This window comes from Gallinula chloropus (genome assembly GCF_964237585.1).
Source record: "Gallinula chloropus genome assembly, chromosome: 3".
In the NCBI taxonomy this organism is placed as follows: Eukaryota; Metazoa; Chordata; class Aves; order Gruiformes; family Rallidae; genus Gallinula; species Gallinula chloropus.
This window is the reverse complement of record NC_140087.1, coordinates 76404632-76432384: the sequence shown is the minus strand read 5'-3', so window position 1 is coordinate 76432384 and position 27753 is coordinate 76404632. Positions and strand designations below refer to the sequence as shown.

At 39.0% G+C, this 27753-nt stretch overlaps 1 protein-coding gene across 21 annotated transcripts in view; it reads right to left on the bottom strand.

The window, feature by feature from the left end:
• Window positions 1-5097: 5097 nt before the first annotated feature.
• NRXN1 (neurexin 1) overlaps window positions 5098-27753 on the bottom strand; it is a gene marked incomplete at its 5' end in the record, with an annotated part of 727448 nt that continues 704792 nt past the window's right edge. For 15 of the 21 annotated variants that reach the window (XM_084260960.1, XM_084260962.1, XM_084260959.1 and 12 more), the window contains 2 exons: window positions 5098-7084; window positions 26147-26234. In XM_084260960.1, the coding sequence (XP_084117086.1) occupies window positions 6777-7084; window positions 26147-26234 (396 nt within the window). In that variant the 3' untranslated portion in view covers window positions 5098-6776. The remainder of the gene's footprint in view (window positions 7085-26146; window positions 26235-27753) is intronic. The other 6 variants (XM_084260950.1, XM_084260951.1, XM_084260949.1 and 3 more) reach the window with 1 other exon arrangement.

Here is a 27753-nt window from a genome sequence, read left to right as displayed (position 1 = left end):
TCTTGCTGGCATGAAACACATGCAGATAAAGCTCTAAAGAAACGCTAAGGTAACTCCTAATTAAATTCCTAAACTCTTTGTGCTACCACCTTTTTGAGAAAGCTTTTCTTTTTCTTTGAGGGACTTGGCATCTAAAGAAAACCTCCTCCCACCAAGACCCACCTCAGCTTTGCTGAGCCATGAACCTTGCAGCAGATTCCCTGCCCAGTCCTGGTTGTGAGATCCGTGCTGCTGAATTTCCCTCCGTTTCTGTGCTCACACCAGGACAGGGGGCTTGGCACTTATGTCATCCCTCCTCATAGCTGCCCATACCCAGGGGATTGTACCAGTTCCTGAAGCACTGTGCTTACTGGGTAACAAGGCTGTGAGGGCCTCAGCCCTGTCACAGCTGCAGGAGCTGCAGAGGTGCAGAAGAAAAAATAAAATAAATAAGATGCTCATACATCTACAGCCTTGTCTCAAACATTGGCCAGAGAGGCCATGCACAACCACAGGCTGCCTAGATCAGGCCTATTGCTGTGGATGTGAAAACAACCCTGGACCACCAGGTCCTGCCACACACTGACCCACCATTTTGCCAGAGTATTAACTTCAGGCCTAATGGGAGTGAAAGCAAGGGCAGCCCTTTGGGGACAGCATCAGGGACTGTAAGCCCTTCCTCGTGTGCTGGCCCTCACTGTCCTTCCCTGGAGCACAGACTGAGCCCATCCTAGTATGCATTGTTTCCCCCATGTCCTGCCTTCGGTTACCATCTCTGTAGACAGAGCACAAAGTCACTGCTGAGCTTAGATGTCTGCTGCACCCAGGAGCCAGTGCCAGCATGAGATGGGACATCTCATTTCTGAACTGCTTTCAGCTGCTGTGCTCGAGATGGGGGTGTGTGTCCCCAGACCTGCAGCCATGCTGCTGGCTTCTAGCCACCAAGTCTGGCTTCTCCTTCATACAGTGCTACCTGCACTGCAACATGTTTTGGGAACTGATTAATTTGTCTCACAAAGCGATCTGCTTTACTTTTCCCAGAAAATGTATTTTAATTGCAAAAGGAAAAGGAAAGTTCACCTGGAAACAGCGAACCAGGTGGTTTGCAGCAGCAGTTTGTGTGAAACCTGCCTAGTCCCTGCAGCTGGCTGATGCCTTAGCACCAACTGGGCCCCCAGGCCTGAAACGTTGATGTGGCCATGCACGCCGTGCCTGTGTTTTGCTGTCCTGCTGCATCCCAAACAATGACTAATAGGAGTATTTTGCTATTTATCATTTGATAAATGCTTCCTGGCTTGTAACTGGACTCTCTCCTAAGAGTCCAGCCAGCGCACCAGAGGTTATTTTTGGCTGCCCAGATTCCATTTTCCTGTGTTTTTTGCTGCAACCAGACTGATGCATTCACATTTTGATAGCCGTGTTGTCAGTTTCTGAGCTCACTGACAAACGAGCTAATGTCTTTATTGTTTACCGAAAGGATGTTGTTGAGGATTACTGGCCTGGATTTTTAAACCTCTCAAGTGTATGCCGGCATGAAATTACTGTCCTTAAAGGCAATTTACTCACTGAGAATCCCATGCTCTTTGAAATAACTCTACCCGTTATGTCTTCATGGTTTTTCTTGAAAAAAAACCCTATCTGCCACAATTCAACCCCACCGGAGAAACACTGTCATATGGAAATCTACTTGTTCTGAACAGCAAATAAGATATTTGTATAGTAGTGAGTACTGAAAACGTGGCTACAATTTGTTTTCCAGATGTCAGACTTGATGGCTGAAGTCTGTCAAAGACCTTGAGTAAGAAGAAGCCTCCAAAGTAAGTGGGTAGAGGATTGGGAGAGTTCTGAGTCTGCACCTCACAAAACTGAGCAGATCTGTACCAATGGGTTTTTTTTCCCTGGAATTTCTAGTTCAAAGCTTAACCCAGAGGGGAGGCTTCTAGTTTCATGCTGAGCAAGGACCAACCAAAGGAGGAATAGACCACCCGCTGCTGTCAGGCAAGCAATTTTATCAACCCCAAGCATTCATCAATTCATAAATTGATTTAAATGCAGTGTGGATTTCTCTTTCTCCCCACTCCCATAAGGGCCAGAAATGTTTTGATGCTGAAATACTTACAGACAAACAAGGTGGGCTCTTTCAAATAAAGCAAATAGCTTTCATTCCAATTAAAATTTGATTGACAAATCTTTTTTTTTCCCCAGGACAATGCTTCCAAGGGCTTCTAAACAGTCCTGTACTGAACTTAGAAGCAAATTTCTATATTCAATATGAAAATCATATGCAGATACCCAACTTAAAACTTTTTTTTGAACTATAAACAAGTCATATTGTATTAATTAAAAAACAGTTGCCATTTATAGCCTTCATGGGTGCTTTATTTCATTTGTTCTATGTTGCCTTTGGAGGAGTGTGTTTAGTTTTTTATCTTTTTTCCTCTTCTGAAGGATATTTTAGCTACTTGGCCACAGTGATGATTGATTACAGAGGCCACCCCTTAAAGCAGGTAACTGATGATGCAGATGCTTAGAGGCCATTAGTATTTTGGTGAAAGGAGAGCACAGCATAGATGTGAGAAAATAATGGACTAATACAGTGTAGAATTAAAAGGTGTATAATTAAATGTGGTGTGGGTTGGGTTTTTTTTTTTTTGTAGTAGAACAAAAATTGCTACTGTTATAGCTCCTTTAAACGTGCATAAAACATTTACTTAAATGGAATTTTCAGTATTTACTTTAAAATACACACACAAATACTAATCCCACTATAAAGTGGTTTAGAATGCAAGTTTAACGATAAACTATTTTATACTAATGGAAGATAGGAGCTGTTTTCTCCAGATATTCCTGAACTTAAATTATCTAAAATACTTCAGTCTATACCTAATTAAGCAGATGAATAAATCCCATTGAAGTCAAAGAAGCTACTGATGTGATTAAAGAAGAGACATACTTAAATTCTATTTGGAGTTTAGATCCAAAAGCTTAACTCCATCCCTATTCAGCAGTACATTTAGGCAACTTTAGACGCTTGCTTAAATCAATCGGATTAGATGTTTGCTTGAAGTTAGCCATGAATTTAAATGCCATGCTAAATAGAAAAGTACTTATGTAATGGATTAGCTTCGGTTGAAATTTTGTAATTATTATCTAGGAGTGTTTTTATGGACGTGAAGTATGTTCATTTTTCCATTAATTTTTAAACCATCTTCTATAGACAAGAGAAAATATATTCAGTTTTAACTTTTCATGCAGTTAACCTTACCTTATGCCATCTTCTTTCCATGAGAAAAAAAAACAGAAAAAAAAAGAAAAAAAAAGAAAAAAAGTAAAAAAGAAGTGGTGGAAAAGGAAGGGCACTCTTACTTCTTTCATAGGGACAGGGCAATATCAAGTTTTATCTTCTTGATTTTTTCTTGTAAAAAATAAAAGCTAGAAAAATTCAAATTAAGTAATTCTATGTAAAAGTAAGCAATGTGTTAATGTAATTCATACTTTTCTAACTGGGCCACTTCAACACAAGGCTTCTAGAAAGTTTTCACTTAAATGTACAAAGAGCTCTGAGGTCACTTTTTCCCGACATGAATGTAACTTCAAGCCAATTCAGATGCCAATTTGCCTTTGTTTTTTTTTTTCCCCACTGCTTTAAGATGAACAGATACTAAGGGTAAGAGAAGAAACAAGCCAGCATTTGTATTAAGAAACATTTTTATTAACAAAACAGTAAATTCCACTTGCTTAGCATTTCCAATAATGAATAAATTGGCCTTGCAACAAATAAAAAAATCGTAAATATCTATCACAGAAAGCACTATAAGGTTAGGGGCATTGGGCCTCTCTTCAATGTCTTAGGGTTGAAAGTTTCACACGTTATTTAGTGTTTTGTTAAAAAAGGCAACACAATACAGTCATAGAAATGAAGCCATCTCAGTCAAACAAATTAGGTTATTATAGAGAAAGGATCCAATTTTGTTAGGTAGTTGGTTTATGTCTGTTTGTTTGTTTGTTGTTGCTGCTGCTGTTTTTAAACAAAAAGGAATTTTAAATTCACTTGCTGGCACTTCTGATACATCCATATTTGTTTTCTTGTTAAATTATGAAATTAAAGAGGAAAAAAGGAGAACCTTCAGAAACAGTGTTAAAATCATGTTGGCTTATTATAGTAGTAGCAGATCTTTTTTTTTTTTTTTTTTCCTTGATGTATGGATTTAGTTAAAGATTAATCTACCAAACTGCCTGGAAGTTGACCTGACCATGCTATTTCATTAATGCAATCAATACCAAGCAGAAAAGATCATTTCATCTCGCCCAAACCATATTCCATCACGTCCAACCTCCTGTCGTCAGATTACTCATGTTCTTCCACATAACTAAGCACTGAACTCTGAACACCACCTGGATTTCAACTTCTTTCCCCACTCCAGTTGAAGTCTCTTGCTTCCAGCAATGACCTCCAGAACCCTGCCGTTCCCTGAGTACAGCTGTCTTGTAAAGGTGGGAGAACTTATGAATGCCACAGGTGAATAACAATCTATGAGATGAATGTCAGATGGATTTTGTGAACTTGTCTCATTTTCCTGTAAATATTAATGAAAATTAAAAAAATGGTTTTACAAATGTAACGTGACACATCTTGGTGTGGTAGGCAACCTTCACGAGAGGTGTTTTCATGCCAGCTACATGTTTTAAAGTGCTCTGACTCCCAGATAGATAGCTGTACCAGTTTCCAGCCTTTTTTGTCAGCTATAGTGAATAGAACACAGCAAAATGTTTTGTGCCTGCTGTTTAAAGCTAATTTTAAATTCCTCCTTCCTGTCTGTAAATTGTGAACATCTATATCCCTCTCAGGAGGCCATCCAATGATTTGGTTGATTTTTATTGAACTACCCTCTTTCTGTCTAATGTATTCCCTTTGAACTTCCTTGTAAATAAAATGTTACACCATGATTTATTGCTGTGAAACTAATGAAATAATACTAGGAAAAAAAAAAAACCCTTAACATGTAAACTACAGCATTATATTCCATATGTTTAACTAAAATGCATTAATGTTTTATATATGCAATAAAAGCTGTGTGTTATTGTAAAACATGAAGAACTTATATTTGTCTGGTTATGATTTCTTGCAATACTACACACTCAACTTAGCTAAAAATACTTTTTCATATGTCAAAATTCCCACCATTGAAAAATATTATCGTGCACCTCAAGGTTATTTCCTCTTTTGAGAAAGGGGTAAATTCTGCATTAGAGTCAGCCTGGATAATTAAAATGATTCTTTTTAGATCTTTTACCACCCAGTGCTGTAGTAGCTGTTGTTCATATAACTGAATGCCAGATAAACACTACATGATACTTCCTAAGATTCTCAAGAAACTCCTCATTCTCACAATTTCTTAAGAACAAGGTTTCTGTAAGTCAAACCATGCTCTCCAATAGTGAAGCTCTGACTGGAAGCCAAAGGCCAGTTTAAATCACTAAATATTTAGCTAATTAATTAATGAATGTATTCTTCTAGGAAAATTGGCCATTCTGATCAACTTCATTGATGCATATCAGGAGCAAGAGATGGGGGTAGGAGGGAGAAGACAAATTACAGTAGAGATATATTTTTGCTTTCTAGTCCACTTCTTTCATACAAACTACTAAAACTTAATTGCAACAGAATAGAGGCTGTACAGGTAAGAAAAAAATTAGCTGACTCTTATATACATTCATACACATCCCCCTTAGTATAACCACTACACTGTTAAAAAAAAAAAAAGAAAAAAAAAGAAAAAGAAAAAGGGGAAGAAGTCTGGGACAATTTATAATGGCTGCAAAAAAAATGAAGTATGTCTGTTGCTCCAGATGTCATAAAACTCTCTATACCTAGCAACACTTAGAACATTGAGTTTACCAAAAATGGCTGAAGAGCAGATATAGTTTGCATTTTCTATACAACAGGCTATAAAACATCACTTATCACAGTCCAGAAAGCACATATAGATGTGTTTTTATATAAACATATGTAATAACATATTAAGCGTGCATGAAAATTTCCCAATGATTGCATCTATGCCCTCTTGTTTGTTTTTTCTTTTTTTTTTATTTTATTTTATTATTTTTTGTGGAAATGTGCCTTATATTCCAGATTTTTCTTTTTGTTTTTGAAAATAAGGCCTCCGTACTATTTTCCTCACAACCAGAAAGGGGCTTTTTGAAAGTATTTCTACGTAAGTCTTCAGAAAAGCCAGCACTTTGTTTCAAATGCAAGTTTCCAATCACTGCTTCACTGCACCAGACGGCAAACTCTTTGTTTGCTTGTTGAGTCACCATATATAATGACAGTCTTCTCTGACAATAAGACTAACTTACTTCTCAAGAAAGCGCTAGCACTTTGGCTAAATCCAGAATCATAGGTAGCTTCTTTTTTCTTTTTTTTTCCTGTTTTGTTTTTTTTTTAATTTGTTTTGTTTCATATTGTGCCTTGATGTTGTAGTAATACTCCTTGCTTTATGAATGCGTGGTGTCATCATTGTCTTTCAGAAATGTTCCAGCAACATAAAGACAGGCAGAGTAAATGAAAACACTGTGAATGTTAGGGAATTTATCAGCTCCTGTTTCTGAAAAACAAGAGCACGAAATGCTTGTTTTTAAAAACAGTCTTTCCTTTCTGATTGCATTCCCTGTCTTTTTGTTTGTTTGTTTGTTTGTTTTTTGAATGTGCTTCATAAAAAGTAAAGTAAATAAGTTTGTATTATGTCTCAGATAAAATGAAGACTATTTCTATACAAGCGTTCTTTTAGATGTTGAGATCAGACATAGTACTCCTTATCCTTATTTTTCTTGTTTTTGTTGGAACTTTTAGCGCTGTTGGGCTGTTTTTCCTTGATCACAGCCCCATTGGATTGTGCTGAGTTACTGATGTAGTTTCGACTCTCATCTACGTGGTACGATCCTTCGTCTCGATTCCTGTACTTGTACATGGCATACAGGAGGATGAGGATGCACAGCGCCGCTGCTGCCACAATCCCAACTACCATGCCTGTTGTGCTGCTGGATTCACGAATCACCTCGGATGAGCCAGGGTACTCCCTTCCTCCTCCTGCCCTGGTAGGGTTTGCTGTAGGTAGAGAATGAAATAAGGGAGAGGTTATTATTGAGTTTGCACACTGAGGACTTAGTCATATCTACCTGGTAATAAACATGCATCTTTCTCATTGCACCTGCTTGGTCAGGACTGCCTCTTGGTGTAATCCTAGTCTACCAGCCCAAAAACACGTAGGTTTGCAGCCCATTCCATTTCCATGGCTGTCGGCACCATTAAACAGGCTTTTAAACAAGGAAGAGGACAGTCCACAAAAGTATAATTTCTCCAAAAGCTGTTGTTAAGAAAAGAATGCCTAAATAATCTGGAATAACAGGCATGACACAATTTAAATGCCAGAACACGAACATCTGGGAGAAAAGGATCTCCTTCTCCTACTCCCTCCTTTTCTCTTTCTCTCCTTCTGTGAGGAACAAAAAGTGACACTGCAATACTTAATGAGAAGAGAGTGATAAGACAGACTACCAAACACAATGGGGGAGAAAAAATAAACAAAATGCCTCCTAATAACAAATTATAGCAGCCAATATGTTGGTTACAAATAAAGGAATCCTCAGCTCTCCTCTAGACTCTCCTCAGCAAGCCTCTCCATTTCTCCTTTACTTTTAAACTTTTTGTTTCTTTTTCCCCAAAATTAATTATATTTACTTTTATTACTTTTAGCAAGCTACCCAACCCTACCTTCTCTTTTCTAATTCACAGACTCCTCCTTGAATATGGCTACACTCTAGAGTGCTTTTCCTCTTGACTTCTATTCCCTCCTTTTATCACTGATACCAATACCAGACATTCCTTCAAGCAACGTTTTATGTCTAGAAAAAATAAACCTCTCAAGTTGCATAGAGCAAGGGCTTGGCCTTCTAAGCACCCAACTCTTAAGCCAGACTCTGGTCTTTTCAATTGTGATACAAACAGAACTGACCTATGTCTTCAGACTGCAAAGTCTTCTTGATAGGAACTATTGTGTCGTCTGGCTCATTTTCTGTCCTTTCACAGCCATGTGGAATGAAAGCCTAATTCCAGGAGGAATTGCTAGGTTAAATGCTCACAGCGCACACAGTGCTTATACATTTCCCATGATCTCCTTTACTGCATTTTGTAGAAAGGAGGAGAGGCAGGTCTTTGTATAGAGTTGCTTTAAGTGGCAAGAGCTGAGGTGCATCTTCTTCTGTAACTTAGCAAGTATCATGGATCTAAATGTCCCAGTGACTGGGGTCTATGCAATATAGCTCTGATTATACCAGCGCTTCCAAAATCCTGAGAGGGTGCACACCCCCTGCACCTCCAGCCTTGGCTGAGCTCACGAGCAAGAAAAGAGCAGTGGGTGAGCCAGGGTCTCCCACCAAGCAGTGCAGAACACACTCATTAAACATCCAGGCTGGCTTATGGAAACTGCATTTTAAATCATTATGCATGGCTAAAAATGCAGTCAGTAAAATGTAAATGTTAACTAAGAATATTATTAAACACTAGTTTTACAACATATTTATAACGTTAGCTTTATCAGGCCTTGCCTACAACTAGCATTTTATTGAAGTGTATTAAAGAAGTGTCTCACTCAAGGTGCATGAAAGCACACTATGCCCTATAGTCACTTTTTTTTTGTACTGTTAAGATATACTAGAAAGATGATGCTGTATTAAAGGTGATGCCACTCTGATGCCATCAACCCTGGTCAAAAAATTGCAACAGTTTTGGACAACCAGAATTAAAAGCAGCTGTCAGCTACAAACATCTACAACTGGCCTATGCTAAAATACAGCAAGAAAGACACAATCCCCAAAAAGAATTAATTCCCCTCTCCACCTTAGTATTATGCATTGGGGGCTGGACTGAATGATCTCTTGAGTTCCCTTGGAACCCCTACAATTCTGTGACACTGTGATTATTCATTTATTAGTGATTTGTGTTTTGCTGAAACACCACTTGCTGAAGTTAACCCACAGAGTTTTAAAGAAAGTGACATTTTATTTGGCTGAGAGAACAGAGGCACCACAGTCAGGCTCAAGAAAACTGTCATTCCTGTTCAAACAGTATTTTCTATGACTTCTCAAGTGATCTTAAAGTTTTGCTTCACAAGTCTCTTAAGATTTTTCTCTCATTTCAGTGTAGATTCCACCCTTCTAAGAGACGTAGTCTGTCTCAAAGTAGTCAATGAATGATTGAGTTCATGCTTCTTCATTGTAGCTACCATAGAAAATGGAAGTTCATTTACACATAGGGGTGTCATTTGTTGTTTTACAAGAGACAATGCATTGTTGCAGAATAAAGACTCCTGAATATTTCCACCCTGAATGAAAATGAGACAAAAGTCTTATCTTACTGCATGCAATTTCAGGAAATTAATTTCTGTCTGAGAAATAATAGAAGCAACTGAATAAACTCCGTCAATACCTGATGGACTAACAGCTGGTCTTTCTCTTTAAAACACAGACATTTGGGCCAAATGCTGTCAACCAACTTTACAATTAATGTCTTCTAAATGACACTTAACAGCTTGCTTAGTGGAAAACATTCTTTTAACAGTGCAACAGAAAAAAAAAAAGTAAGGAATATTTTTCAACGTTACCTAAACTACTCCCTTTCACCTGATGGCATCCTTTTATTTTTAAGAATGTTTTCACAATTATCTCATTTATCCCATCTGTCTGAAGAATATTCAACCACTACATTAATGGTATTTAAACTTAGAACATTTTCAAAGCATCTGCTGTTACATTTGTTTGGACTTCTGTGAAAGGAGCAGTTCAGCAAGGGAAATGACTTCTTGCTATTTTTCTTCCGTTGACATTAAAATATGCTTTTAGCCTAGCAGGGCCTCTCGAGACAAATGAAGGAGGAGGAAATAAGAGGAAAGTTTTACAAAGTACATGGGTTTGACTGTGAACATTTTAGGCAGGAAACAGTAACGGAGCACATGCTAAAGAAAGTGTCCTGTTCTGAGACAGGGAGAAATAGACCACTGGGAAAAGGTCAGCCTACGCTTCTTCTGAAACCTATGTAAATAAGAAATCTCCATCCACAACATTGCTGAAACAGCTGCCTTTTATTTAAGTAGGGCCTTTATTTGACTGGAGTGCCCCAGGGGAATTTACCTGGATTTTTTTTTTTTCCCCCTGTAAGACAGGAACTATTGCAAGGAACAAGAGATGATCTCAATAGAGAGCAAATGGTGATTGTAAGGTTACAGAAATCTTGCTCTTTGCTCCCAAACTCTTTGAAAAACACATGAGGTTTTCTTCCTTGCATCTTGGTAGCCAAACCAGGCAGAGTCATTGACTTCTGGCACAGCAGCAGAGATATGTCTGTGGGTAACCTTGTCTGCTACTTGGTTGAAGTCTCTGTTAGTGTCTGCAGCATCAAAAAGACCCTAAGTTCATCCCAGATAAAGTTTCTTATTGTAAATTAGAAGCAAAATACCTTATAGTTGAATGTCAATATTAAATGTCATCAAAATTACCTTGATTTTTAAGAATAAAATGACATCTCCAAAAAATCCTGAAACAATCTATAATAAGTTGAAGATGGTTTGATTAGGAACAAGAGAAATCAAAGAGACTGTGATTATGCTCAGACCACACCGTAACACTGAGAGGAAATAAAGGTCATCTTGTGGTGTGATGATCCCTTCTTAAAACGACTTCTCTGATGCACAACTCTTCCTCTCAAAAGCATACAACCAGCCTTTTTGGATTGCCTCCAAGACCAGGTTAGAAGAAACTGATTTTTAAAAGCCTCTTCTACCACTTAGGAAAAACTTCACATGAAATAATAGCAATTGAGCACAGTTTTACATTGTGTAATAATGGATTAGAAAGTTATTATTCTTGACTGTGTTTCTTAAGTGGTTTAAAATTTAGAGGGAAAAATCCGACTATTTTCAGTGCCCAGTTTTCATTAATACTGTGAAAAGAAAATTGGAACTGTAGTCTCCCATGGTGTTCGTGAATTGAAATTAGCAGACTTAAAAACAAAACAAAAAACCCAACAAAAGGACCCCAAACCTGTTTTCTTTACATTTATGCCTCCCTGCAAACTGTGAATAGGAAATTACTCACAAGACAAGAATGTTTAACTACTGCAGTTGCAATGAGGCATGAAGGCAATTATTTACAGGACACATACTAATTTTCACTCTGTGTGCTATCATTGTAGACCTGTTTGTGGTCGACTTTCTGTAGCATTGTCGGATTCTGGTGAACTGGTTTCTGAGCTCACTGCAATTTCAACATCTCATTACAACAAATACATCTGAAAACCAAGTCTCAGTGTTTCCTCTTAACCCATGGGATAGACACAGCCCAACTGCAAAGCCAGGATGAGGCTCTGCTGTAAACTTGTGCGAGACACCAAGCTCAAACCCACTCTGGTCTGAGTACGGGGGTATCTTGCCCTGCTCACTTCCTACTCAGCCTCAAGCGGCTCTCAAGAAGTGGCAAGAGATGGCTCCCCAGGGGATGTCTTTCAGTGACTGAGCTGCCATGGGAGGGGAGGAGTATGAGGTGGCTGCTATAGGCTCAATGATAAACTTTTATCAAACTTGGACCAGTCTATATCCGAAGCCATGATCTAATCCATGCGAGAGAGGGACTGCAAAACCAGCGGCATTTCTGAACGCACACTGTACGCTCCATGATCATAATGGTCTGTGGGGACAGGACAAGGGGCGATGGCCTCAAATTGGAGCTCAGGAAGTTCCGCACCAACATGCAGAAGAACTTTTTCACAGTGAGGGTGACAGAGCCCTGGGACAGGCTGCCCAGGGGGGTGTGGAGTCTCCTTCTCTGGAAATATTCAAGACCCGTCTGGACACCTCCCTGTGCAACCTGTCCTAGGGAACCTGCTTTGGCAGGGGGGTTGGACCCGATGATCTCTTGAGGGCCCCTTCCAACCCCTATAATTCTGTGATAATGGTACTGTGTTTCAAAGAAAACAGGAGCTGAGACCCTCACACACAACCTGCTGTGGTGTGGTGGAGAGGTATGGTGCTTATGGGCAGAGTAGCTACATTTACCATCTCCAACTCATGCCATTGCATTTGGTCTTAGAAAACTGTCAGACGCTTACCAAGTCTGAGGGAACAAGACAATAGCCTACTTTCAAATGTGTTTAAGAAAAAAATTGTTAAGATAACTGTTCTCTCTTTGGTCTGCAAGCCCAGATTCTTTACTTCCTATAAATAGAAATTTCAAAGGTTCTCAGTAGGAAAGACATAATGCATTAAAAATACCTCTAAAGTGATGTTAACTGTGCTAGTCATTAAAATAGTCTAGCAGTGAAACACCATCCTCAGAGAAAAAGGTTGTTTTGCTAGGAAGCTAAACATTGTCTCTGTGCAGAACAGAGTGCTCATTTTCAAGCCCAATGATTTGCCATATATTGACTTCAAATAGTTAACAAACCCTACAAACTCCTTAGGACTGCAGGTTTTGCAAGTAACTTTTTTTTGGGGGGGGGGGGTTCTGTGGTTGATAGGTGGATGGGTAAAAATGTCAATATAAGTCTAAAGGGAGATAGGTTTGTTGGTAGCAGAATGCCAATTGATAGAAACCCAGATCAATGGTGTTTATAAGTTAATATGCCCTGCAGAGCTGAGGGGTATATTGCACACAATTTAATAAGCTTTTGTGAAAACGTTTTCCACAAAACTAAATTTAATTTTAGCCAAAATGGAAAATGTAACCTAATGTATCATTTAATGTTTTTAGCAGTTTTCATCCCTGTGGTCTTATCTTTTTTATTAGCATATTTTAACATTTTCAGTTATACTGCTCCTCTTTTAGTATTCCTTCCCCCTGAATATGGATCCTTTCTCCTTTTACCAGTTCAGCTGTCAGTCCTACCTCTCCCTGTTTCTACATCTGTCATTCACCTTTGCACCTCTGCTTCTTTCTTTTTTATCTGAAGTAATTTATCCTGTTTTTTTGTGTCCTCTGGAAAATCTTTTGTAATTTGTTGCTTTGCTTCAGAAATTTTGACTTATCAGCAGTCTAGGTTTTCAATTGAAGTATTCCTAAATGGAAAAAACATTAAATGCTTTTGCATATAAGATAGCATAAGGAGCACAAAACACAAATACCACACTACTGATACCTAGAGCTAAGCTGCTGTAACTGAAGAACCATTTCAGACAGCTAAACCAGTATCTTTTGCTCAGTGAGGTGCCTGCAGCTCTACTTCCCTGAAGGCTCTGATGAACACCAGCGTTATGGCAAGAAAAGGGCAGGGATACTGGAAACAGATTTTTGGTGGCAGCTAATTATAAGATTAGCTTCATTGCTCAAAAAAAATTAATGGTGTTAGTGACAGTGACATTTGGTCGCCAGTGAACTTAGCAAAAGCTTAGCTACTGAGCTTCACAGGACCAAGGTTTCATTGCTTGCTATTTTATTATTGTAATCTCATTTAAAAACAAAAAACAAAAAACCAACCAACCAACCAAACAAACAAAAAAAACCAAACCCAAATTGCCTAATGTGGGAAACACTTTTCTTCAAGAGAACACCAGAATGCAATTGTAAAGAGTGAGGAATCTTATGGCTTGGCCTGCAGAGCAAAGAAGGATTCTGTCTCATGAAATGAGCTGGAAGTGCAGACACTCACATACGTATTTGCAATTGTGGGTGATTCCCTGACTGTCTTCCTTCACTAAGCAGCTCCTGCATAAAGAGATAAATGTGCCACAAACATTATACATATGGCTAGAATATTGGAGCTGAAAGCACACTACCTTACATTTGCTCTAAATACTCTCATTGAGTCAGGTCCATTACTGACCAAGTTGATAATGTACCTGGGAAAAACAGGCCAGACTTTCAATGCATCCAGAACACACCTGAACTATTCTGGAAACATAACCATTGCAAATCACAAACTACACTAGCTAAACAAGGGCTTGGATACAACTTATAACTACACTTGTTCAGCCTGAATTGTATTACTGCCAAAACCTTATATACTTCTCTGGTGTTGGGAAGAGAAAGGTAAATGGACTTCAGGACTGATACATATTACACTTGATGTAATTAATGTTCTTTTATCTCATGATGAAATTATTAAAATGAGTAGGACCACCTTTTCCTTCTCTTCTCTCATCATAGTCTATAAAACAATTCTGGTGTCTCCTATGTTAGCACAAGGGAAAAAAGTTTCAAATACCTATAAAGCTTCATCTTACTTTGGAATATGATTTTCATGTCCTCACTACTTTCATCTTTCCTTTTCATTTGTCCCTTTTCTGTAACTTTTTAAAGGGTACATTCACAACATGTGCTCCATCTACATCAGAATCTAGTCTTTAAGCCAGCTTACATTTAAACTGTCAAAGTCCCAATTTTAGACCACAGCTCTTAACCTCAGGAGAGGTGCTGGTTTTGAAATCTGTGGGCCAGAATAGCATGTCAACACAACAGAACAAGGTTTCATTCAAGTCTTTATATAGTTAGGAGGAGATAGCCTAAGGTTAGACTATTTCAGGTACATGCATCCTCATTATAGGTTACTTTTGCCTTGAATTTTCCCGGCTTCCATTTATGAGCAATATCCTTAGAGAATACCTAGTTCTCAAACTTGTCAGCATTCACCTGCCACTTTGCAAGCTGCCAAATGACTACTCACACACTAAAAACCCCAGGAGTTTCTGCAGAGGTTTAAATTAGGTGTTAGCCACTGGCTGAAAATTAGCAGCAGCAGTCCTAACTAATAGGTATGCAGAAGATAATGAAAATTCACACTGTAATGATAGTTAGAAAACACTAGCAAAAAATTTTTAGCATTTGCCCTCATCTTATTTGTGTCCAGGTCTGGGGCCCCCAATACAAGAAAGATGTAGCACTGTTGGAGAAGGTTCAGAGGAGCCACAAAGATGATTAAGAGGGCTGGAGCACCTCCCCCTATGAAGAGAGGCTGGGGGAGCTGGACTTGTTCAACCTGGAGAAGAGAAGACTGCGCTGGGGACCTCATTGCAGCCTTCCAGTCCCTGAAGGGAGCAGAGAAACAGGAGGGGAATCAGCTTTTTAAAAGGGTAGATAATGGCAGGACAAGGGGGAATGGATTGAAGCTGAAGGAGGGAAGGTTTAGGTTAGGTACTAGGGGGAAGTTCTTTACAGAGAGAGTGGTGAGGTGCTGGAACAGGCTGCCCAGAGAGGTGGTGTATGCCCCCTCCCTGGAGGTGTTCAAGGCCAGGTCAGATGGGGCCCTGGGCAACCTAGTGTAGATCCAGGCCTGGAGGTTGTTGTCCCTGCCTGTGGCAGGGGGGTTGGAGCTCTATGATCCTTGGGGTCCCTTCCAACCCATGCCATTCTATGATTGTATGATTCTATGATCTCCTTTGTTTGGCAGCAGGGTAAGCAGCCCTGTTCACTGCCAGAAGTCTGGTAACATGGTCACTGGTTGACAAGCTGTAGTTGGCGTACACCAACTTCGTTGTAACACTGTATTAATTGTATTTAACAGGTATCACATGTGCATAATGGTTTGCTTGCACACCTGTAATTACCCTGCTTGAAGGTAGAGAAATGGCGCTGTCAGTGAGTGCTGGAACAGGCAGTGCCCTGTGTCACTCAGAGAGGCAACGCACTGGCCTCTGCCCTGTGTCCCATATGCAGTGCAGCTGGCTTCCCTCTTCCTCAGTAAAATGTTATTTTCCCTGTTTGCCACGGGTGGCTGCCTCAGACTCCCATCCTCCTGCCCACTCCTTCCTCCTAATAGCACCTAAAGTAAAGCCAGTTTACATAATTTTGTGGACCTGATTTAACATTGCATTGTTATAATTTGGTCTGAGAGAAAGCCCTGGCATAGAAGATGAGCAATGCAATGTTCATTCAGGCCAGCGTTTGGGCTATAAATCTTTTATATCATTGCAAAATACTGTCTTCTTCTATCGTGACCATAAACCCAAGGATGATAAATGGTCTTGAGGAAGAGGGGCAAATTCAATGCATATGCATGACAGAGTGACCAGAAGTAGTTTTGGTATTGATAGTGTCTACAAGACAGTGTACAAGAAAACATATGCACTAGATGTAGCAGATTAAGCCAGAATCACGTGTAGCTCAAGGAACAGAATGGGTTTATGTTAATCAAGGCACCACTAATTTTCAACAAACTAGAAAAACTCATTTATTTATGTCAACAATCTATATACAGTATTGATTCTCAGTGTAAATTTGAGTCAAAGGACCAATTTTAGGTTTATACACTTTAATTTAGGATTTTTAAGCAGATTACCATGAAAATCAATGGAAACTTTTCCAGATTTCATCAGCTATTTACTTCACCCTTGCAGAAGCAAATCCTCTGCCTTTCCAAAATTCCTTATTTAATCAAAGTCCCACTGAAGTTAGGAAATTATTTAACTGTTTCTGAAAAGATCAGTTTTGCAATTACCAAATTATTTACTTTTTGCATTATTCAACATAAGTCAGTTTATGAAAGTCACCGATAGAAAATGTTTTGAGAGTCTACATAGCCTTTATTTGGTTAATCTAATGTTTACAAAACAACCTGAAAAACACGTTCTATTCTCAGGATGCAGATTAGGACAAGTGAATTTGGGTCTCTTGCACCTTACTTGAGTATTGTGATTCTATCCCAGATAGATAAAAAGACCATGACAGACAAAATAAGAGATTATTCTCTGTTGGACTTCAGAAAATTTCAACTGGCATGATCAACATGGGCCACAAAATGGCTAAGATCTGATTTGGTGTTTTAATAAAAGAAAGAAAGATTACTAGCATCTAAATGAAGGATGTAGTTTATCTACTAAAATATACATTAAAATATTCTTCATAAGTTTTTTTAAAAAAATATTTATACATATATATATATGGTATTTTACATCCTGTTCTTCATTTAACTGATTTAACTGTTTCCAGATTAAAAAGACCTATACTGTTTTTAAAAACAGTGGAAGCATCTTGTAGTGAAAGCTGTCAAAGTGCACACATCTTTATTTCTGTGGCTAACAACAAGTTTTTGAATGACAAAAGATTTAGAACTGCCTAGGACATGTTTTCACATATTGGGGTCACATGAACAGAAACTGGGTCTTAATTAGTGATGATATTAAAAATCTTAAATTCCTATTGAAAATCAGGACTGCTTGATTTAAGAGAACACAGCCATAGATCCAATTTCTTTTTTTTTGTGTGTGTCTGACAAAGCTGCTGCATTAGCAGTCATTGAATCACAGAATCACCTAGGCTGGAAGAGACCCTTTAGATCATCAAGTCCAACCATACCCGTACCCTGACTAGTCCACCTCTAGATCATGTCCTTAAGGACTTCATCAACATACCTTTTAAATACTTCCAGGGATGGTGACTCCACCACTTCCCTGGGCAGCCTGTTCCAATGTTTGACAGCACTTTCAGTAAGGAAATGCTTCCTGATATCGAACCTAAATCTCCCCTGGTGCAATTTCAAGCCATTTCCTCTCATCCTATCGCTTGTCACCCAAGAGAAGAGACCAGCCTGACATCTCTGCAACCGCCTTGCAGGTAGCTGTAGAGAGCAATAAGGTCTCCCCTCAGCCTCCTTTTCTGAAGACTAAAAAGCCACAGCTCCCTCAGCCTTCTTTAAAGTCTATGTAATATCTTATTCATCTTATTATGAATAAGATATTTCATAGGTATATTTATTTATTAGTTATTCTGGACATGTCATGCTCTGGTTAATGCTGGAATGGTCTGCAAGGCAGGTTCTTTGTCTGGGAGTAGCAAAAAGAATGCATCAAGCATGTATATGATAGCAAAAGTGTATTCCTGCAATATTTCTAGGAAAAGTTAGGAAGATAACACCTGAAGAGAACATACTTGTGGGGAGGGAGAGAGAAAACAAGAGAGAATGAATATGAAATGGATTTTGAGACAGGTAATTTTCCCAAAAAGACCCTCAGTAATGAAACAAGGGCATATTCCTCAACCTCATGGTGTGCTGCATGAAGGCAGACTTCTGCTGCTCTCCTCTAACCCTGCCCACAGAACTGTGATGTGTATTGACTACATGTGTTTGTGAATGAGCCATGTCAAGTGCCTGCTTTGCTTTCCCTGCATTCACAGCCTAGTCCTGTTATCACAGCAGGATTGTGTGCTTCATCTTTGCATATAAAAACCTTCAGAACTGAGTCACAAGCAGTGCTTTACATCTTTAAAGGAAAGAAAAAAACCCAACCCCACAAACTAGCCTTCTTTCATTAGGACACCCCCTTTGAGGCACTAACGTGCCCATTTTCCTTGAATTATTGTTTATAAAGTGGCTAAATTTCTTCAATACCACTAAAAACATTACCATCTGTTTTTGTCCATGCTGTGGAGGTGTCTAACTCCAGACTGCTGAACATGTATCAGCCGTATTAATAACTGTCAGCTAATAAATTTCTCTGAACAAGACCTGCATTTTCCTGTTGTCTACATACGTCTAAAGCACGAAGTAGAGCTTTAGGCATTGCCCTACAAATAACAACCCCTGCATTTGCATCATGACTGCCTGCCATGCTAATACACCTTATAAAAGTGAGAACACCCAACTTGAGCAAGCGTATGAGTGGAATATGAATGCACCCTCGAAGTTCACACCCAAGGAAATCCGTTCATCATTCACGCACCGGTGGGGAAGGTCTTGTGCAAGCTAACAGAGAGCTGCGTATGATTTATGGCAACTTGATGTCGATTCTTTTTACCAGTCTTAGAGCATAGTGAGCCACTGATATTACACTGATAGAAAACCATTATGCTCAGGAAAATAGTCAGCTCCCCAGTTTCCATCCATATTCTGCCTTCCGATATGTTCACATCCCTGTGACTGCAATTAATACGTGCCAGAAAGCATCAGCCTGCACTGTCATCTCTCTATTTAACCTCTCTTTGAAATACATATGTTCAGCAAGGAGCATCTACTTGATTTTTTCACAATTAGAAGGCAGGTTTAGCTAAAAATAGCTACTTTCATTTTTTTTTTTTTGGCCATAAAGTATGCTTAAAAATAGACTTTTTTTCCCATGTTGGTCACAAATTCCCTGTACCAGTTGAGGTTACACAAAGAAAGGATGTATAGGAGTGTGAACATCACCACTACCCCCAAAATTAAGACAGAATGCATGTGAGGAGTTAGAATTCCTTAAACTACTGAAAAAAGCATTTGTTAGAGTGAAAGAAAACTCACGTACTATTTTTTGCAGCTGCTCCCAACACTGGGAACATATGAAAATCCTTAGAACTGGCTGGAAAGCTACAATCCTATTCAGTATTCCCCTATTTCAGTGACATGGCTGGCCAAGAGTAGAGATCAGTGTTGTTACAATGGATAAATTACAATTTTTAACCTAATTTTCTTAGATAATTTAGGAAAAAATATTTTTGATCAAATTAAAATGAGAAAAGCCAAATTTGTAATAAAGCACATTCTATTGACAAAAAAGTGTTTCAGTTCACAATAAAATAATTTGGAAAAGTGCAACACTTGCTTTCTGTTGCTTGGGGGTGTGTGTTATGGTTTATAAAGGATATTAAATAACCTTAACAACTACTTCAACTTCAATTATAGGAAAAAATAATCTATATCAGAAGCCCCTTGGTTCCTTTATGTATAGGCATAGTAAGTGCTAATGTTTGGAAAGTTTGTAAACAAAGCATAATTTTCGCCCTGTAGTAGCTCATACAGAAATGTCTACATCTATTCCAGCTAAGCATTTAAAAAAGCTGATTCAAGGCAATCCAGTAATCTTTCTAGTACTGGAAACGCATATAGAACCACAGGATAATTGGACTGAGGCACAAATATTCCCTTTATGTCTCGAGCCATAATGAACAGAGTAGCCCTATGAACTAACTATAATTTTATTCTTCTTTGTTTCAGCTCCTTGCACAATGAATTCCATGAAGTGCATTAACCAGGGCACTTGCAGTGATGTGTAAATTACAGGAGTCACTTTGCCTCCTACTGCAACGTTATCTTGCTGCCAGATGTGCTAGGAATACAGTGCAATAATTTTTGATGGGAAAAAAATGAGCAAAACGTAATAATGAGCATAAATAATTCACAGTCCATATTTCACAGCTCTGTCCATTAGAAAAATATGTATCAAGTCTGGGACCAAACCTAAACCATCACAAAGTGTTTGAGAATGTATGGTTACTAGCCATCTTCATCCATCTAACAGATGTTACCACACAGCAGGGAAGCAGTTTGCATGCAAAGCCCCATACTGTTCTGCTGATAGGACAAAGCCTTCCCCAAAGCAGTGGATGAACCCTAACAGTCATTTTCTGCAGTGGCTTCTTTGCTCTCTTGGCCATACTGATGCTTTGGAGATTTCTGATTGTTGCCAGCTGTTCTCTGTGATGCAGTGAGCCCAGCCAAGATGTAGGAAGATCAACACATACTCAAAGATCATTCAGTAAGCATCTGTCCTATTATTGGTCCTTACTTAATAACATGGGAAAATAATTGATCCCACATCTCCCTCAGAACAGAGAATCATGGCTAAGAATGGAAAGTAATGCTACAAGTTGGGATTCATCACTGAACTCTATGCTCACTGTTCTTATCCTTTTTCCCTACAGAACAAATACAGGATGAGATCTGATACCAACCAAACACTGTCTCGGACAGTGGAACCCAAGGGCTGCCAGACAAATGCTGATCAACAGATGAAGGAGGATTTTATTTAGTTTCAACACGTGGGCATGTTTTGGTAGAAAGATATTTGTTTGAACCTGAAAAAAGCTTGTGTCTACAAGACCATTTTTTCAATTTGAAAATTGTCCTCTGCTACAACTTCCAAACCCAGTGAAAACTGTATATTATGGCCTTAAGAGTGCTAAAACTTTCATCCATCCCATTTCTGCTGGGGAGGTTTTGAACCTAATTTATAACTTAAACCTCTGTCAAGCCCTGAGTTTGAGAAGGGTTTAACTGCAATTTGCAGAGAAAGAACTGTTTGTGTGTTTGCTAAAAAAGTGTAAGACTCCCTGGTCTAGATTTCCCTGTTGTTAAACTCAATGATTTCACTTCATTTGACCCAGTTTGGATCAATTTGTGTTTTGGAACATTTCAATAGCTACAGAAATGGCTAGATAATAACTAAGAAATAAAATACCAGTCCAGTGTAACTGGAACGAATAAGCTGTGGAGCACAAATGCCCACTGAAACTCAGCAGAAATCAGAGCTCTGTACAGAGCGCGGGAAAAGCTGGAACAGCAGTCCTGATGTGCAGAATGGTGGTTTGCCACCCACATTTTTATAACTCTTCATGTGCAAGCAGTAAATCATCTCAGGTCCTTTTTTTTGGGGAGGAGGGGTAAGTTTCCAATAACATTTTTCATAACTTATCTGCAAAATTAAAAGCCTTTATCATTTCCTTTGTGACAGGAAGCTGAGGAAACATCATCATCATTAGTAGTAGCAGTTATTATGTACTATTATTATTTATTACTTGATATTATTGTTTTATCATTGCCATTCTTGATGTTTTCATTAATATTTACAGTAGGAGAGGGGAAGTGGAGAGACTGTGAAAGCAGTACGTGTTGCCTTACTACAAAAACAAATGCAAACAAAATATGTTGAGTAAGTTTTGCATGCTAATAAATTTGTTATGACTTCATCCAATTACGGCACATTTAGCAGTTTGTATACCACAATGAAATCTGCAATTATAATTTTTGTGACTTTATGTTCCAGACAAGTTGATGGGATTGCTGCTTAGCAGCTCCTAATTTGGTCTATGTTTTTATGTCCCATATGAAATTTGTTGCAAATTGCATCTTTCCATTTATTATTTAGAAGACAGGTGCACAGAAAGCAAAGCTGGTGGTGGCAGACTGAGACTTGTTAGCCACTACAAACTGCAACATATTTATCCCAGAAAAGAAGTTCTATTTTAAGCATAAATCTTGTTAATCAGTAAAATTGAGCTAATCAGTATTTTCTATGATATATAACTTTACCATATCCGAGCTGATTGTTGAATAGGCTCACATGTTAGAGCTGAGAACTTTGGTTAGAAAAAGGTGTATTGTCGGCAATAATCATGTAAATGTGCAGTTAAAGCTCTGACTGAACAGGCTCTGGCCATCCCTTGAATGTATTCTTCATAGAAATATGTTGACCTGATTGCTCTGAGACTATCATCTCTTGTCCTGGGGTGGTCCTGTAGGAGCAAGTCCAGAGGACCACGAAGATGATCAGAGGGCTGGAGCACCTCTCCTGTGAAGACAGGCTGAGAGAGGTGAGGATGTTAATCCTAGCGAAGAGGAGGCCCTTGGGAGACCTTATTGAAGCCTTCCAGTACCTGAAGGGGACCTTCCAGAAAGCTGGAGAGGGACTGTTTACAACAGAATGGAGTGACAGGACAAGAAGTAATGGGTTTAGTTTAAACTGAAGGTGGGTAGATTTAGATTAGATATAAGAAGATAAGGAGAAAATTCTTCACAGTGAGGGTGGTGAAGCACTGGAACAAGTTTCCCAGAAAAGGTGTGGCTACCCCCTCCCTGGCAGTGTTCAAGGATGGGGCTTTGGGCAACCTGGGCTAGTGAAGGGTGTCCCTGATCATGGCAGGGGGGTTGGAACTAGTTGGGCTTTGAGATCATTTCCAACCCAAACTATTCTGTGGTTCTGTGATTCCACGATCCTGTTGCTGACTGACCATCAGGCATAAACAGGATAAATTTAATTGGATTTGAGGCTATGGCCTCTGCAATGAAAATGTAATAGTAAAATCATCCTAATTATCATATATTTTGTCTCCTAGAACTATCTGTTAGGAAACAAAAGCTTCACCAGAATCAGTGAGGATTTGCAGGAGTGTCTGTGAAGAAGCAGCTCTTGTTTGTGAAGATTGCTATGTCAAAAAGGTGAACTGAGCCATGAGAGGAATTTAAATGGAGGGACATATGCTTCTGCATGTCCTATCCCAAATGAAAAAAGTCATTATTTTGCTACTGTAAACAATTTTATGCTTTTCTCTCCTGAGTTCCAGCCTAATGTCAGGCAGAGCTCAAATTCACATGGAGACTGCTGTATTACTGGGGTGGAGAAGTGCCTATAGGACTATTCATGGAGGAAGCTTATTCATAAGAGTAAGTGACTAAGAGAGACAGATATGCTAGAAGCTATGACTTCACTAAGCCCTTTGGTTCGTGTTGTTTCAAATATGAAAAAAGGACAAGGCCAATGAAGAGGGAGGCAAATTAATAGCTTTTAACAGTTGAGAGTGGGAGGACAAGTGACATTTTGATGTGAAGAATGACAGATAGAATGATCCAGACAATTGGGATTATGGAGAACATAATTCCCGTGCCAATCCATACCTTTTATAAAAAACAGCAGCAGTTGGGATCCAAGAAATGAAACAGTAAAACAATTCTCAAATAAACAAAAAGTGAGAAGTGTGGCTGGGAAATGAATGATAAGCTAAAAGAAGAAAGCTAAACACCAGGATGCAAAGCTCATGGCAAGGGTTTGCAGGGAGACTAACATTCACATTCTCCTTCTGGACCACGGTTTGGACAGAAATGATAACCTGTCAGAAACCTTCATTTCAACCCTCCCATTCCTGTACCCACCAGCTAAATGACTGTGCATGGCTGCAGTACTACCGAGCACTTCAGCCACAGATCTGAAGTTCAAAACAACCTCAGAGGAGAATACTGCAATTACCTTGGCTTTCAGCAGTCTGTAAGGCTGAGACAATACAACTACACTACTAATACAACAGCTGCAGAAGTCAGCTTCAGAAAAAAAAATAGTGCTAGGTAATTAATGTATTGGTTTGCAGGTCCCTCATAATTTTTTTTTTTAAATACAATTATCTACATTTACAGTTGATTAATGTCAATTTACCTACTGAACAATGCTGCCTGAGTGAACTGAAACAAGGAAGCAACTGGCATGGATGAGCTCAGAGCTGTATGAACTACTGCACTGACTAGTACTGGAAAAGGTAGCCTCAATAAACTCAATAATTGGAAAATAAGAAGGAAAAAGAAAAAATAAATACTGGAAATTAACTTTCAAGCTTTCAAAAAATTAATTCTTATCACAATTGCTAAATACTTTGCTCATGATACCTGGAAATTCTGCAAGTGAAATGTCTTCCTGAGGGATATAGAAATGTATAAGGTGTGTGTATCTGTTGCTGACAAGTTTTAAAAATGGTCCTTCCATCTCATGGTGTTTCGAAAAACACTCTGAAATCCTTTTATTGGAAAGCAAAAGAATCCAACTCCAAAGTATTCTCATCGAATCTATAAATATCTTGGTTCCTGGAAGAGCTCTAATGACACCTTGCAGGTTGATCAAACACTGAGACGAGTAATAAATATCTCTGCCTTTACTTAGATTTAAATAAATCATTTTTGCATGTGGGTATTAGGCTATGTGACTTCAAAAAGGAACCATGCACCTGCATTTGAAGCAAAATGGCATTTTTCTAAAGGCTCTGCAGGCACAGTTCCTGCTTCCCCGTTTGGTGTGGTACTAAGATGGCTCACCTTTCATTTGCATTAACATATGGGCCAGTCTCACATTTCATTGATTTCTACTCTGGTAAGGCCTCACCTCGAACACTGTGTCCAGTTTTGGGCCCCTCACTGCAAGAATGGCATCAAGGCCCTGGAGCCTGTCCAGAGAAGGGCAGTGAACCTGGAGAAGGGTCTGGAACAGAAGTCTTATGAGGAGCGGCTGGGGGAACAGGGAGTCTTTAGCCTGAAGAAGAGGAGGAGACCTTATTCCTCTATACAACTACCTGAAAGGAGGTTGTGGTGAGCTGGGGGTCAGCCTCTTCTCGCAGATCATTAGCAATAGGACAAGATGGAATGGCTGCAAGTTGTGCCAGGGGAGGTTCAGGTTAGAAATTAGGAGAAATTTCTTCTCAAAAAGAATGGTTAGGAATTGTAATGGGTTGCCCAGGGAGGTGGTGAAGTCACTGTCCCTTGGGGTGTTCAGGGATGAGGTACTTAGGGACATGGTTTAGTTAGTAATATAGATGGTAGAGGGACAGTTGGACTAGAAGATCTTGGAGGTCTCTTCCAACCATAACTATTCTATGATTCTGTGATAAACAAGTTAGTGCACAAATTATCTTAATTGTTTTATTATCAAGCAAGGACTGATGACTAGCACATTTTCTAAAACAACTGACAGCAGGCGTGCTACCCAGCAGCACAGAATTCAAGCGAATTAAAAAAACCCAACACTGAGACATATGCAGTACCACAAGCTGTTCAGTCAGACAAGGTAAAAGTTAACCCAAGCCAACAAAGAAAGCAGGAGCAGTTCATCTGACATCTTGGAATCTTTAAAGGTTATAGAGTAACATAATTCCTGAGATTGCTATTATGAAGTTTTGCATTCCTTTCACATCTGTGATATACCTTTGGATTTTTAGAGAAGAATTTATATCAGAGAGAAGAATTAGTACCAAATCTCCATTATTCAGCAGGAGTAGGAAAGAAATGGCCAAAACACTACAAATTTTTTTGTGCCGTGGAAAATACTAAAATGCCCAAATTTGCCATTTCTAACCAGAACTGAAACATACACTCTGAACAGTCTTGGCTTGAAGAAAAAGCCATAAAACCATCTGAAATTTGAGACTGTTGTATTCTGTCTTTGGTTTTCTATCATCTATACAGGACTTCATAACATAAACAGTAATTCAAAATGAACTCTGCTTCTACTACTGACATTATATGACACTTGAAATATTGTACCTTGATCTCATTTGCAGGAAATGCCTAAGGCACAAGCAATTACAACATCTTTCTCCTAAATGAAGTTGTCCCTTCTTTATCATGACAACACAGTTGCAGGAGCCCCAAAATGCCTTTCCCAGTCCAGCCTCAGGTCCTCAGTCAAGCTATAACCTTTCTCAGATCATGACTATCAACCTGCTCCCATTCATTGTCTTTGAAAAAACACCAAACTCTCCCTCCCTGCTGGCACTGCCATGTATAGAAAGGCCCCGATTCAACCTCTCCCTGCTGGGTAAGGACTGCCCCACTAAATGGAACTCTGGGGGACTAGAGCATGCAAATATGAAATTAAAGAAAGTAATAAAAAAGTTGACTAACCTAACCCACCTGAGCTCGGCTCACAGGGATCGATGTCCTCATCATCGCTAGGACATTCAGCTGAGGCCACCAGGATGTCATCTGTGGTCTGCAATGAAAATAAGAGTCAAATAGATATATTTTAATTGACTGAGCATGTTGTAAGATTCTCACTCGCTGGCATTTAATTTCTTTTATTGCTTGGATTTATGCAAGGCCCAGAGCATTCCAGACTTAATATTTAATAGCACAGTAACACTCTCCAACTCTCTATGAAAGGGACTTTGCTTTTCAATTCGCACTTGTCAGGTTTTAGAAGAACTGTGTTAGATACCCAGTGCAGGCACTTAAACATTTTAATATATTTTTGTAATAAGAACAGAAAGTAGAAAGATAGGATATCATTCTGGGGCTGCTGGGCTTCCCTCTTTATCTCCAATATTTCTAGTATGATACTGCTGAAAACACCAAGAGCATTAAAAAAAGACTCAAAATATTGAACTGCCGGCAGCTGTTGAAACTATCAGAAGCACAGTGATGTTTTCTCCATTAACTGCATTTGCTTTCTCACATGCAGAGCCAAAAAGAAAGAAAAGACACAAACACAACCTCCACTGAGCTGAAAACTATTAAATGAAAAGAAAGTCAAGGAATGAAAGCAAGCAATACCAACTATATGCCCTGTTAGAAAGTATTATCCTATTTTCTTAAAGAAGTGAAAACTTTCTATTTCCTTAAATGAGTAAGGTATTGCCTGAGTGCTGTGTTTAGGTCCAAGGGCCTCTAGGAACATCTGTCCAAAATGAGCTAGAACAGTTCTTTATACAAAGAAATCAAATAAATCAAGGCAAAGGAGACAAACCAGGGGATGTGTGATACACCACGTTATAAAGAAAACAAACTGGGGATTCCTATCTACCTCTTCTTACAGTGCAAGAACAAGGAGATATTCAATGAAATGACAAGGCAATCAATCTGAGCCTGATAAAATGAAATGCCTTCTGCTCAAGCCACCTCTGAGAACAGTCATTTAGAAATGTAATAAGAACATCCACAGTTATTAGGGGAAATAATAGGAGGGAAATATAAACTGTCACGCTCCTGGTCATTTCTCAAGCAATTACTAATGAGGTTAGGAAGAAGCTTTTCCTATGGGCAAGACATTTCATAACTGTCCATTTCAAGCTCCTGTTCATCTCACTGAGGGAAATACATGGAGTGAATAACATGACTACGTGATACTGAAACAAGCAGCTATGCTTACAGCAGACAAAAAGCCATTTTTGTGTTCCTGTATGATACATAGACCACCGAAGAGATACAACCCATTTTGGTCAATGTGAAATACTATTTTTAGGTGTTGGGGTTTGGGTTTTTTTTTTTGCATGAGCATAGGAGAGGGAGATTATACTACATCAAAGATTTACTTCACCACTTTGAGTCTGAACATGTAAAAACTTTATGGCTAAAGCCTAACCGAAGTTGTTTATCATTATTATTCTAACTGAAGTTTTAAGGCAAAGCATATTACAGTAATAGGCTTTTCTTTGTCACGCTTCAAGAATATTAATGAACATATGCTTTCAGCACTTCTGTGGAGTAGTAAAGCGATACAGGAATACATTCAT